Source organism: Lacerta agilis, chromosome 9 (assembly GCF_009819535.1).
Source record: "Lacerta agilis isolate rLacAgi1 chromosome 9, rLacAgi1.pri, whole genome shotgun sequence".
In the NCBI taxonomy this organism is placed as follows: Eukaryota; Metazoa; Chordata; class Lepidosauria; order Squamata; family Lacertidae; genus Lacerta; species Lacerta agilis.
The window spans coordinates 47245254-47260106 of NC_046320.1; the positions used below are offsets into that span (position 1 = coordinate 47245254).

Here is a 14853-nt window from a genome sequence, read left to right on the forward strand (position 1 = left end):
ATGCTTAAGGGGGAAAGCAACACAACACACTACATCTCGGGAGAATACTGTAGTAAGGGCAAATCTTGCCCTACACTACTGATGGTGAGTGGCCTGATGCTCCCCAACAGGGAAGCTGTGGAGAGCACAGTATTTTGCATTATATGGTCTTCACACCACCACATCATGACCACAGACATTTTGCTAATTTTCAAATAATTCAACATCATTGTTTTTCAGGATCTCGGGGGAAAAGTAAACCATTTTTATTGCACTGTTTTCTATGCATCTGAAGTGACCAACACCAGTTAACAGCTACAGGTATCACATGAAAATGAACAGAATTCAAGTTAAAACACAGAAATAAAAAGGATTAACAAAACACCTTCCTCAAATGCTCATCAGAACAATATTGATTTTACCTGGCATCACAAAGAAAGGACGCCACATGCAATTTCTCAGGAAGGCAGTTCCAAACCCTGGGAATTACAAAGCTTTATCTGGGTTGCCACCTACTACATCTTTTAGCAGGCACAGAGCAAAGCTTAAACTAATCACAGCATATTAGTAGATTGGCATAAGAAAAGGAAAGAGATCTTAAAAGAAGTTCCACATAGTACCTCTTACACTAATTTAACCTACATATTTCCAAAAGAACAATGGAACAAGATTGTTTTTAAGATTTTCAATCAGGGATGGGTATTCCAGTTGTTGGATTGCACCTATTATCATCTCTGATTTTTGGTCATGAAATCTGAAGAAGTGACAGGGCCCTTAAAACAATCTTGCATTGTTCTTTATGCTTTGAAATCTCAAAAATGTAATTTCAAGACAATGTTCAGGTATTAGTCTATGCCTTCAACAACTGGCCAAAATAACTAACAAACCTGAAAACCCAATAGTTGCTATACAATGGCTGTGTTGGCACTGCAATGCTAAGCCATCCTGTGCACACAGCCCAAGTACTCCCATTTCACCTCCTTTCAGATGTGTGGGTAAGCAAACCACAACAACTAGGTTAGTGGGATGTCCAAATTCCGGATTGTGGTTTGTTTTGCCTTAACAAACCATGACTGCAAGGTCAACAAGCCATGGTTTAGGCTGACATAGTCATTGAGAGAGTTGGAGTGCTTGGACTGTGCACACAAGCATGTAGCTCGTGCACAGTATGACTTACCAAAGCACATTTTATGGTTTGGTGTTACATGACAACACTGCCAATTTGTAGAAATGAGGATCTTGGATATCAGCAAAAAAATCTTTTAAAAAAATGAAAGTTCTAAATGCAAATTTAAAATATTTCATACAAAATAATAAACTTGTTTTTCTACAATAGCTGCTTTAGAGTACATAATTGCATAGTTAAAGGTTACCTTTGCATATGCAGATGAGATGTTGAAGGTAGGTTATGAGATCTATAGTTCATTTGAGTAGTAACCTGGTCTTTCTTCAAGGCTGCAAAACAGTGTGGTTGTTTACCTTAAGCACATTATGATGTATTTTTTTTTAAACATGCACGGGAATATCAGCAATACCAGTAATGAACAAAAAATCTTGTGAACTTAACATTTGCTTTCTAAAATAAAAAAATCCCACTCTTGAAATCCCATGGCAAACTTAAAAAGAATCCTAGGCATACCTCATGCTTTATTTAAGTACAAGCAGAATCAGCCAAATGTAATACCTTAATGTCCATTCCCCCCCACCCCCAATCACATGTTAATATTCTACCACAGGGGTGGCCAACTTCTAAGAGACTGCGATCTACTCACACAGTTAAAAACTGTCAGTGATCTACCCCCTTTTGGGGGGTTCAGATCACAGTTCTTGAGTTTCTTTAGGGAGGAGGAAAGCGACAGTGAGCTTTTTCTAGGAAGCAAAGCCCTGTTTTCGGTGGTTCAGGTCATTTAGGGGTGCAGGGCAAAGATGTTGAGTTTTTTTTAGGGGAGACAAAGTTATTTAGCTTCTTTGGGGGAGCCACTGATCTACCAGTGATCTACCACAGATGTCCAGTGATCTACTGGTAGATCACGATCTACCTGTTGGACATGCCTGTTCTACCATAATGGCTGAAAAGGATGGCAGTCTTATATTTCAGCTGGAGATATTAAAGCAGGAGCTTGCAGTTGCCACCAATGCATAAAAATTCAATCATCTGTAACTGGACATCTGCCCTTGGATATCGGTACACTATACAGTGGTCCCTCGACTTACGAAAAGAATGGGTTCCGAAAGAGATTTCGTAAGTCGAAATATTTGTAAGTCGAAGATCGGAAGATCGCCATCTAGCGCCGGGGAAAAAACCACCGCAAGTTGAAAAAACCACATTAAAATCTTCGTAAGTAGAGGTATTGTGCCGCCGCTTTCCCTTCGTATCTTGAAAATTTCGGAAGTGGCGGCCATTTTTTAGCTCCGGGACCCATTCGCAACTCGAAAATTACGTAAGTCAAGTTGTTCGTAAGTCGAGGTACGACTGTATACTTTTAGGCAGCAGGCCAACACAACATGATTTGAATATTTGTTTTATAGAAGTACATAATTTTCTTGCTGATCATTTGCTTTTTTCTGCTTTTTAACTGTTTTTATATTGAGCATTAGCTACCTTCAGGACAAGGTTTGGTTTGAAGGTGTGAGATACAAATACTTTTATAAATAAATCTGCAATATACTTAGGAATTTACAAGCTATAAAACTTACCAACAGAATATAGCAGCCATACTGACAACCTTATTTTAAGATTTGCTGTATTCACAAGTAAGTTATCAGCGAGAGGCATGTTACCAGTGTTTTTTGGCAGTCAAGCATAATGCTGTACCGGTACCAAAGATAGATGCACCTGAACAAATTATTAAGGTGCCAAATACAATTAAGTCATCCTGAAGCATAATGTTTTGAAAACATTTTCTGCATAGATTTACATGTGAATATATTTAAGCTTCCAATAATGCACTGCTGACAAATTAGCTACAAACATAAATGGTTAAGTTGTCCATGCAAAATCTTTTGAGGTTTCAGAGTTACTTTACTAGATTGCTCTTTGTTATCATGCAGTTGCATGTACTGTACGTAAGATGGCAGCAAATGCTTACAAGAGAGGACTCCTATATAATATCACTATGGCAAGTGTTCAATCAAAGCTGCTCACTGACACCCAGAGGCTTGCGCCTTCAGGATTCCAGCTAATTTAAAAATAGATGTGTTATTTTTCTCTTCTGCTGACATGAAGATCCATGCATGGTTAAAACCAGAGACAGTCCGGTAGGAATTTTGGCTCTAGGTTCTAGTCAAACTAAATATGGCAGATGTTAAGCTTGCATAGCAGAGGTTTCACCATTATCAATGAAGCACAAATAGTTTGACAGTAATAGAAGGAATTCTTACTTTTGTAATTATAGAACTTATTTGGAGAATTGTTATATATCAGGAACACTTTTAAAGCTTTCTTGGACTGGGCCAAATAAGCTGCCTCTCCGTCAAAGTAGTGAGCTCTCTTTTCAGAAAACAGTTCAGAATACAAATGACTAAGGTGGACAGTGATATAACAAATTAGGGAGCAACAAAGTGCAATGTGATGAGATAGAAACTTAATTTCTTAGTGTTAGATAAAGGTTTCTAAGTTTATAAAACAAGTTTAAGAGTTGAATACACTTATACTGAGAACAACTGAGTTCTTACCATCTGAAGAGTTTTTGTTCTGCTGGGAGGTAGACTGCAAGATACACCCAGAATATCTGATTAAATGGTCACTGTGAAAAAAAGATTAAGTAAAAACCGTAAGATTCAGATTCTGCCAAGATTTCGCTAAACCTAAAGGATCAAACAATATTTCACAGAAATATTTACTGATATTTACAACATCAGAAGTTCAAAATTCAAAATTGAACTCCACTGTACAAGACAACTTACCGGTATATGGAAATATCTTTTAATCCAAATTTCTCCCTCTCCCACCCTCCAATCTTGCAAGAGATTATATTTTGTCACACAATTTGTCCACCTTTCAATAGCATATGAACAGCCAATGCAGAAGCACTATTATAATGTGCCTGGCTAAGCAGAAGTTATATTGGAAAAGGCAAGCAGAGAACTTTACAAGGTCACAGACTTCTTATTCTGCATACATACCCTTCTGCCATATTCTGCCTCAGCTTTAATGGAAAAAGAACCTATTTTTGCTTGTGCATCTTTCAAGCAATTGCCAGCACAAGTAGCTCAATCAATGTCAAATCTGAATTACTACGAATACAATGCAGTAAGGACAGATGAGTGCTCATTCTCACAAATGTAGATAACAATATCTGTGCTGAGTAGCAGCTTAATGAAACTGTACTCAAACACTCAATTCTCTTTCCATCCTCCAAATCTCTAAGGCAGACCAAGGTTTGAGTAGCAGTCCAAAGCTTTGAGTTGCTTCAGAGCAGTTTTGTCTCAGACAATGCCCAAATCACTCCAAAGCTTTGGTTATGGATTCAGGCTTCATCCAAATACTTTCACATATTTCATCCAAATACATACTTTCACAAGACACCTTTCATATTTATTACCTGCAGGAAACAGCTTCCTTAATTGTGGTAGTATCTACTGGGCTGGTTCCTTCAATGACAGGTGAATCAAGATTAGCAGATGCATTGCTTATATGATCACTGCTTTCATAACCAGATTCAGTCCTTTGTATCTGCCAACTATCATTTTGAGTTTTCCTCTCTGTAAATCCTACACTTTTTTCTGCATTTCCTTTCCCTTCTGAATCCAACGAACTCCGGCTCCCTTTCTGTTTTGCTTCATCTTCATAGATAGTCATCAAGCCTTTTTGACTTCGAGTTTCTTTTGGCCAGTTGTTTGAACTCTGCTCCTTTTCATGTTTAGGTTTATTGCTTGCATTTAATTTGGGCTTTGAACTGTGTTCTTTTTTCTCAGATTCACTAAAGATGCTATCAACATTTAGTGTCTCTCGCATTGGCTTCCAACCTCTGCTTCGACTTTTGCTGCTACTGATGCTTCCCTTGTCTTTGGAGTCTTGGCTGCTGTCTGTATCGTAACCAGTGGTGCTGTCAGTCTTTACACGGCTCATCTTCTCTCCATCAGAAAAGCCATCTGTTTTGTTTGAGCCCAACATTTGTGCAGTGGGTCTAATTTGGTTATGTAATTTTTCATGTCTGTAAGGTCCTTTTCCCTGACTGCCATACACACGTTCGTTAGAATGCTGCTTAAATCCATTCCCAGAAGGTGGCGATCCTGGCTTAAAATTGGTGCGGACTTCTCCAGATAGATCTAGGGGGGGGGGGGGACACACCACAACATCACATTTTAAATATTCTATCGCAGTAAAGCAACCTCTTTTTAGCTTTAAGGGCAATTTATTATTCTTGTTAATACAATCAAATTTCAAAGCAAACAATAAATAGCACTTTTAAGATAGAGGATTCTTTAATCATAGTAGGTGAAAGTTAGTCATTGGAAGTGCTCTCCTCAAAGTAGGTTCTATTACCTCTCTGTTTTCCAGATTCTCTCTTTGATCCTCTGTCAGAGTCTTTTCGTAGGGAGGATGAGAAGCTTTTCATCTCAGCTACCTTCTGAGCACACTCTCTGGAAAGATCCTTTGCCTTTTCCCTATGTTCATTATGCCCTAATTTAGCTGAAAAAATAGATATGAATATGCATTAAAGGTTCACAGTCATAGAAACAACCAAAAGGCCAAATAGTCCACCACCCTCTGCCATGAGACAAAATCTCAGAGCCACCAGACCAATATGGCAGATTTCAGCATGCTACCAGCAGCCCAGACAAGCACTAGAAGTATAAATAGCTGTAGATGCTGCATATATGTAAGCCAAAACATTCTACGGGGAGACCCTAATGGTCAGAAATTTCAAAACTATTACACATCCAATTCAACAAAACCAGTGCATAATAAGCACTGTAAGTTAACATTGCTATAATGTTTAAGATATATACCTGATCCTCTGACACCACCAGACTGAACATGGTTTCGACTAAAAGTTGAGTCATCTGGCTGATGTTTTTTAGTGCTCTTCTGAGTAACTGATTCTCCAAACCCATTCTCTTTCGCACGATCTGACTTAGAAAAAGTAGACTTTTCAAATCCTAGGGAAAGGAATGTTAAACAATGGAATATATTTGAGGCTAAAAAACCCCAACAATCATCTCTAGCACTAAAATTAAGGCCTAAGCTCTGTATGTGTCATCAATCATGTGTTTAAGTGAGCATACTTAAACCTGACTGCATTTTCTCACTGGAGTACCACACTGTTGTTGTTGTTTTTGCTGGAAATCACCTTCAATCTGATGCTATTTGCTCCTGACAATGCTGTTTACAGTAAGCAACACTTTCGGTCAGAAACGCCTCTCCCCCCCCCCCCCCCGGGCAGCATGGTTCCCTGGTCTGATTTGGAGGTATATTCTGGTTCACACCATGCACCTGCTTTCTCTTCAAATGAAAAACAGTCAGATTAAATGGCAGTTTGTTGAAATATGTGATTACTGTCACTGGTAGTTAAGCCCTTACTTTTCTTACCAGACTTGTTTGAAGTCCATGTAGTATAGTGGGGAAAAAGTCTTAAATGTGATAACATTCAAATAGTTCTATAGCTAGATGCTAAATGCAGAAAACCAAAAAACCCAACAATACTAATTGAACTCCCCACATTGAAAAACTAAAACACCTAATATTTCAAACTATATTTCCAAAGGGCCTCCTTCCTATGCTACCTTGCACCAACAAAAACACTGCAACTATTCTAAGCCCATTCCTCCTTAATATGGGAGGTAAAAAGGTAAAGGGACCCCTGACCATTAGGTCCAGTCGTGTCCGACTCTGGGGTTACTGGCCAAGGGAGTTGGCATACAGATTCCGGGTCATGTGGCCAGCATGACTAAGCCGCTTCTGGCGAACCAGAGCAGCGCAAGGAAACGCTGTTTACCTTGCCGCCAGAGCGGTACCTATTTATCTACTTGCACTTTGACATGCTTTCGAACTGGTAGGTGGGAAGAAGCTGGGACCGAGCAACGGGAGCTCACCATGTTGCAGGGATTCGAACCGCCGACCTTCTGATCAGCAAGCCCTAGGATCTGTGGTTTAACCCACAGCACCACCTGGGTCCTCTAATATGGGAGGTAGGTCCATTATATTGCCTCAGCTGAAACATTAATAGTACCCAGACCCTTCAATCTCCTCCACACCCATCGCCCCAGCTTCCCTGACACATTAAGAACTTATCTAACTACCTCAACCACAGGGATGCTAATTCCCATGTTTCTCACTCTCATGAGAACCATCAAGTAGTCAGTTTCATTGCACAGCAACTGACATTAAACGTAGATCAGGAGTAGTGGAAAACTCAGCATATACAATGGCTAGTTCATACTACCCAAGGCTACAGCAGAGGACTGGCTGCTTCCTTCTTTCCAGCTACTAACTCAGGACACACCAATAGATCATGTATATGTAGACTGTGTACACAGTAAAAATTTTTTTAAATAATATGACGAAAGAGCTAAGTGCATTACCAAGTTCTTCTCCATTTCCTGCACAGGCTTTATAATGAGACCAGTGAATTATTTGCCTCGGTGCATCTTCTGTTGATACAGGTGTACCATCTGGATTTGCATAAAACAGCAGCAATGGCTGATAGTGACACCGAATGCATTTGGACACCACATCTTTCCATTTTGTTCCAACCTAAAAAGTTATGTTTTCATGAAATATATAAGTAATTTAATTTAGTGAAGTAGTAGTTGTAATCCAATGATGATAAAATAGATCTAATCTATATTCATTTGACTCTTAACTTCTCAGAGAGATTATTCTAACTTCTTAAGAGAAAAGATCTACTTTCATGTCAGTGTTTGATTTCTTTTCTAACAGTGAAAATTTAGTGGAGTAACAAAGCACACCTTGTCAGAAAGTATGTGTGCTTTAGAAGAATTCAGGTAATTTGTTTGACATCAAGGCTGTCAGAACTACATATACCGTATTGTACGCACCGTAAGTCACACTTTTTCCCTCCTAAAAAGGAAGGGGAAATCCCTGTGCGCCTTATGGAGCGAAGGCTTCGCTCCCGCTGCCTCCCCCCCACCCCCCCGCCGTGTTCGGCGGGAGGAGGCAGCGGCGACGGAGGTGCTGGCATGATCCAGCAACATCCTCTGTGCTTCCCGCTGCCTCTCCCCATCCCCCGCCGTGTTCAGCAGGAGGTGGGGGGAGGCAGCAGAGATGCCTTCTTTGGGGATCGGTGGGCGGCAGGAAGGTTGGTGGAGGATTTTCTCCACCACTCCACGCGCTGTCCACTGATCCCAAAAGCAGGCTTTTGCGATTGGTGCAAGGCGCAGGGTGGTGAAGAAAACAGCGGGGATGCCGCTGCTTTCTCCACCACCCTGAGCCCCATGCGCCGATGCCAAAGCACGCTCATCCCCTCTTGCTTTAAAGGGACATGGGGACAAGGGGAGAAACCGAGCGGGGATGAGCTGCGGTGAAGGGAGAAGGGGCTCCCCCTCCAGCGCCCCCCTCCCTGACTTTTAGAGGAGGAAAACTAGGAAAATATTTTTTCCTGGTTTTTCCCCTTTAAAAAACAGGTGCATCTTGTGGTCCGGAGCGCCTTATGGACTGAAAAATACGGTAAGTATTGCATTTTACTTTTGAACACATCTAGGCAGTTATGTAGAAAGATCACCAAATCAGAACAGCTAAACTTACCTCTTTCACATTAGCATCATCAAACAGCACCCATTTGCAACTCTTGGTATGAAAGGCAAAGGCACAATAATGTTTGCTTGCGTAGCAAATCATCCCCACGAGATAAAGCTCACTATTTTTGGCATTTTCATCTGTAACTCTATAGAACAGCTGCAAAAATGATTCATCAGTCAAAAAGTATGGCAGAGCTAAAAAGCATGAAATCTATGTAACCAAGCTGAAAAATGGGATATAGCTCATTACTTCAGTTAGCAGTATAGAAACAAACTGTAGACAAAATCATTGATTTCAACAATTGGTCATTATATGATAATTAGTCACCTTTCCCAACATTGTTATTTACTACACATAACTGTGTATGTAGTTGCTATTTATGACATGTTCCTAATTACAGCATGACTGGACCACAACAGGGCAAACTCCTTCAGGCAATCTCAAAAATGATTCAGTCAAATTTTTTGCTCTGAATCAGGATTTCCCGTCTCCTTAAACTGCTCTAAAATTTGTTTGTGTCCTACATTCTTTAGTCAGAGAACTGAAAAAGATTAAGAATTGTTGGGTTTTTTTTATTGAATTGTTACTGTTTTTAAAAATTTATTTATACTAGTTTAGCTATGGTAACTGAAAAGAGGACATGTCAAATGTTAAGGTATTTTTTAAAAGACACTTTCCCCCCTTGCAGCTTGCAATCCTATGCACATTTACTTTACTGAACTCAATGGGGCTTCTGAGTAGATATGCATAGGATGGCACTATGAGACAGGAATGAATGAGCACCTCTTTGGTATACAATGCTCTCAAAAGAACATAGAAGTTTTTAAATGGTGTGGATGACCAAAAACAATTATATTAAACGTTGTTGTTCAAATACCCCTGGAAGATAAAGTTGTGTTGCCAAATTCCGGATGACATCTTCTGTTAGGTCAGAATGTTCTGAATCCCAGACTAAGCCAATTGTGACAATTTCAGGACAATTCATGAGAACACGTCGGATTTTTATTTTTTGGCCACAGTTACTCTAGAAAAAGGAGAAAAGATAAAGACTAATTAGTATGAATCCTCAGGGTTTATCTATTTCACATCGAATTCAGAACAATATATGTCTCACAATTACTTAACAAACACCATGTTACTTTAGCAACTTATTATTTAGATCTAAAATAAACACCAAACTAATCGTAATTATGCCCTATTCAGCTGAGTTTCTTACTAGTACTTTCTATAATAGATTACAGAAGACAGAGAGATAGATTACTGTTATTTAGTCCTCAGATCACTGCTATTTGACAGACTTGGATATTTCTGCAACACATCCAGACTCTGACAGAATGAGGAGGGAAGTAATTGAAGGCAAAATATTATTTTTGTTTAGTAAGTCATGCCACTGAGTTTTATAAAGCATTATATTTTACTCTGACACCTTAAGCCCTTTACTACCACATAATTTACATCTGAAAGGTCTAAATCACAACAGTTATTTCAGGTAAAATTATTTGAAATGACCATTCCTATACTTCTAAGTTTGAGTGTTATTATTAACAAAATAACAAAAAAAATAGAATCAAAAGAGAGAAAAAACTTCAACAAATAACAGGAATAGAAATTAAAAATAAGGTAAAATACTTGGGTATTGGATAACCCCAAAAGTATAAATTTGTATGAGGATAATTACATCAAAACATGGAGAGAAATTAAGAAAAATATGGAAACATTGAATAAGTTACATCTCTCACTTTGGGGTAGGATTTCTGTTATTAAAATGAATATACTCCCCAAGATGATTTTTTTGTTTCACAACTGTATGCACTCTAAACAATAAGCACACTGTCCTGCTCCATGTATAGATCCTAATAAGGTACACCAATTTTAAAAAAATAGATTCTCAAAGCAACTTGCTTCATTTGAGAGCCAGAGGAATATAAGCAGTGGTCCTCATTAATACATCCAAGAGGCAGTTCCCTATCTTCCTGAGGACCTTGTCCATGCCCTACTTGCCTCCTACACTAAAACCTTCTTCAGGTATTCATAGACACATGGCAGTAACCCCATGAAAGAGAAGAGCATGGCAGTATGTGCTCATGGTGACCAATCTCAAAAACTGTCTATGGATTAAGACCATATGTGCAGCAGGGTGGCCTACTGAATGCATGTGGGGTGTCCCTGTGAACTGGAACTCCGAGCAGGCTATGTGTGTTTGGTACAGTGAGCTGCTGCAGACATCCCCCCAACCCAAAGAGAACCTTTGGGAAGAATCTGCACAAGTGGAGGGCAAATGTGTGCATTCCCATTCTCCTCCTTCATGGGATTATCAGCACATTTTTTTTACACCTAAAGAGGGCTTCAGAATGTGGTAATCCAAGACAGTTTTACAATATTAGTCTAAATTTAAGTGTTTGAGGGTAGCTTATACATGGATCTCCAAAGATAAATCAATGAGAAAGAAACAGGCCAAATTCCCTTTTCAATTATACAGTGATCATGGAGTGTTCAGCTTCATCACTTTTATGAAGTTAGCCCAAACAGAAACATTTACTCACAGGACAGCTCCTGAAGTCATCAGTAGTATTTGCAGTCTGAAGCAGTTCTGCAAACATTTCAGGCTTGAGCCGTTCATGTCTTTCCAACATTCTATCAACTTCATTGCTGCAGAGAAGAAGTAAATTTTAAACTTCGCATATAATACTATAGTAAGGTAAAGGTAAAAGGACCCCTGACCATTAGGTCCAGTCGCGGACAACTCTGGGGTTGCGGCGCTCATTTCACTTTATAGGCTGAGGGAGCCGGCGTTTGTCCACAGACAGCTTCCGGGTCATGTGGCCAGCATGACTAAGCCGCTTCTGGCAAACCAGAGCAGTGCACGGAAACACCATTTATCTTCCCACCAGAGCGATACCTATTTATCTACTTGCACTTAGACGTGCTTTCGAACTGCTAGGTTGTCATTGAATCCTTAACTCTTGCAGAACAGTCATCTCTTGTTTCTCTATTTTATTGTGTTACAATGTATTTAGGATATTCCAAACAAACCAACAAAAAACCAGTGATTTAATTTTTGGTATATCACAGGAAAAAGGAATAATATGAATGTCTATTGAAGTTAAAACACCATATAGCCTATAAACGTAGCAGTGTCCTAGGAAGGCTAGCTACAAACGTGTTTGATCCTCAAGTAACAGGTATTATGGAAAACTTTACAAAAAATGTGTATCCCTGGGAGTTAGTGACTTTTTAAAGCATTATTCAGTTTATCAACAAGGTACTGAGCACACCCACCTCCATTCTATTCTCCACTATTCCTTGGAATTCCCAGTTCTCATACTATGAGAATCTGGAAATAAAAAGAACAAAATAAAAGAGGTTTGGGGAAGAAGAAGGGAGAAAACAAGGTCTCTTACCATAGAGCTGTTGTTGAAATGTAACGCACAAATTCTGTGAAAGGCAAAGGATCTGAAGATGCCCCACAACTGCGACATACACACTACAAATAAAGAAAGTTTTAATTTTTGTAACTTTAGCAACTTTAAGAGCACTAAATTCAACAACAGACACAAATCTTACCTGTTCATATAATGTCATAGCAAACTTCTGATGGGTAATGCAGGATTTAGAAGTACACATATCTGTTTCACTGCTTGGCACTATGTGATAGTGAATTCTCTCAAGGATGTTTTCCTAAACAAAGGAATGCATTGATTCATTTAATAGATTTATATCCTGCTTTCCCGCCATTTAGACTACCTATAATGCTATGCCAGACTCCCATGCTGAAGGTCCAGTACCCTCCCGGATACCCTCATGCCACATAATGGTGAAGCAAAGCACAAGGGACATTGTCTCTTCACTTGTTATGAATTACAATTCCACTTAGCTCCAGGTAATGGACAGTAAACAATGTCTCCAACAATAATTGTATTAAATACATATTGTGTGTATTCTTCTCAACTCCACCTTTTTAAAAAGGCTATAGAACTTTAGTGTCCTAAATATTTAGATTCCTTTTAATTCTCATCCTAAAACACAGTGATGCCAAACACCTACAGGTTAAGATGTTGTGTACATATTGAACTTCCGGGTTTTTTCTTTTTTGTTCGTTCGTGTTACATATGCCCAAATTACGTGGTGCGACCCGGAACAGATCGCGTACGTAACACGGGGTACCACTGTATGTCTCTCTTATATCCAAACTAACCACAAAGTATCAAAGACAAATTTTAAAGAAAAGCATAATATCAAGCTCTTACAAAACATTCTGCTGCATCATCCATGAACCAAGTTGAAATCGCTGTTCATCTTTAAAGCTTTCAGCCAAGGCATGCCTCATATTATTTGATGGGAGTGCTTTTTCTCGACTGTGCTGGAACTGTGCAAATATAGTCTGAAAGTCAACAGTACCATTAATTAATACTTCTGAATATCCAGTTTTTAAATAGGCTAGCATACTCCAGTGGTTTCTTCATCTAGGAGAAAAATTCAGTGAAGTCTGATATGTTGAACACTGTGCAATACCAAATATTTCTTCTTCTAGTAGAGAAAAAACTGTTATTACCTGCCCTCTCTATTGGGCCATGTTTCCCATTTTCTGCACAACTACACCCTGAAGAAAATAAATGGGATTTCCAATGAGACATTGCCCTAGGGTGGTAGCAATCCTTGCACTGATGAAGGGAATGTAAGAGACCTCTGAATCAGAAAATATTGATCTAATCTAACAGACTGCTTCCCTCTATGTCTAATCAGTAACATCCAGAAAACCCAAAAGCAGTGCATGAGGACATTAACCCAACTCCACAGTTGCTCCCCAGCAGCTGGTATACTGAGCGTGGAGGTTCCATGCAATAATGACAAGTGGGACCAGCAACACAATGTTTCAGTATATCCTCAAAGAAGTGTTCATGCTCAGATTTCTAGCACTCCCTGCTCTCCCTCTCAAGGATATGCTATTAGGGATTTAAAGAGACTCCTCTGTCCCCTCTTTCCCAGTTTTCTAATCCATATTCCATTGCTGTAATTACAACAGTATACAAAATACTTAAGTGGCAGCAATATAGCTGTTAACAAATGCTCCTTCACAAAAACAAGTTTTGAATCACGTTTCCATCGAATAAGAATTTCAAAATCTCTATATGAACTAGTGTGATTCTAACTTACCTTTAAAGCACAGAATATGCAGGCATCACCCTGACAAACATGTCCTGATAGACCTCTTAAACTTCGCCGAAATATGTCAAGTTGCCATAAAACCTAAGAAGAAGCAGAAAATAAAAGCTTCAATTTCTTCAATAACACATTTGTCCACATATATAGCTGAAGGCCTACAATAAACTGATCTTTCATTACAGTACTGATACACCATGACAACATGGAGTACTAGACCCCGGACCTTGCAATCATCATCTGCGTCCCTTCTTTATCTGCTTCCTCTGTGGGAGGTCCAGAGGGTGGCAACACAAGAATGGGCCTTTTCTGCAGTGAATCCCCGCTTGTGGAATGCTCTCCCCAGGGAGTTTCACCTGGCAAATTTGTTACGTATCTCTAGGCATAACGCAAAACGTTGCCTTTCTCTCAGGTCTTTGGCTAATTAAACAATCTATGGCCTTTTAAACTGTGGGGAGAGTGGTATTGTTTTTGTTTGTTATTATGGTATGTATTTTTGTAAACCAGCCTGAGATCTTTGTGTGATGGATGGTAAAATGAATGAATGATGGTTCAGAACAGGGATGGGGAGAACTTGTAGTCCAATTCCCAGCATTCATGACCACTGATCATCCTGCCAAGGGATGCTGGGAGTTGTAGGCTCATCATCTCTGGTTTAGAAATAGGATCCTTTTAATGGTGCCATTAGATTCACTGGCATGAAAATTCCAGTGCAAATTCAAACAACTACTTATTAGAAGGGAGAATAACTGGAAAATCAAAATTAAGAAGTATTAGAATTTACACTGAAATACTGTAGCTACTTTCCCCCATGATAGCTGAAAGGCTATCATACACACAGCTGTTTTCAGTGGTTGAGTTGACCAGCTATGGTTCAATTTAAACAGTGGCTTGTCTCTAATACAGCAATTCTAACTGCTGAAAACATCAAATCAAGCTTTGTCTGCACATGTAATTCTCTCCATGAACAAATCCCAAATCCTTCTATCCTATCTTACTCTTTTTGAACA

The 14853-nt window shown here is 39.3% G+C and overlaps 1 protein-coding gene across 1 annotated transcript in view; it reads right to left on the bottom strand.

The window, feature by feature from the left end:
* Positions 1 to 14853, bottom strand: part of USP53 (ubiquitin specific peptidase 53) — a 28230-nt gene that overhangs the window by 5058 nt on the left and 8319 nt on the right. The window contains 14 exon segments of the mRNA XM_033159861.1: positions 1353 to 1434; positions 3655 to 3725; positions 4524 to 5250; positions 5468 to 5614; positions 5935 to 6084; positions 7507 to 7678; positions 8690 to 8839; positions 9561 to 9707; positions 11227 to 11332; positions 12085 to 12167; positions 12248 to 12361; positions 12931 to 12956; positions 12959 to 13064; positions 13838 to 13930. Coding sequence (XP_033015752.1) covers positions 1353 to 1434; positions 3655 to 3725; positions 4524 to 5250; positions 5468 to 5614; positions 5935 to 6084; positions 7507 to 7678; positions 8690 to 8839; positions 9561 to 9707; positions 11227 to 11332; positions 12085 to 12167; positions 12248 to 12361; positions 12931 to 12956; positions 12959 to 13064; positions 13838 to 13930 — 2174 coding nt within the window.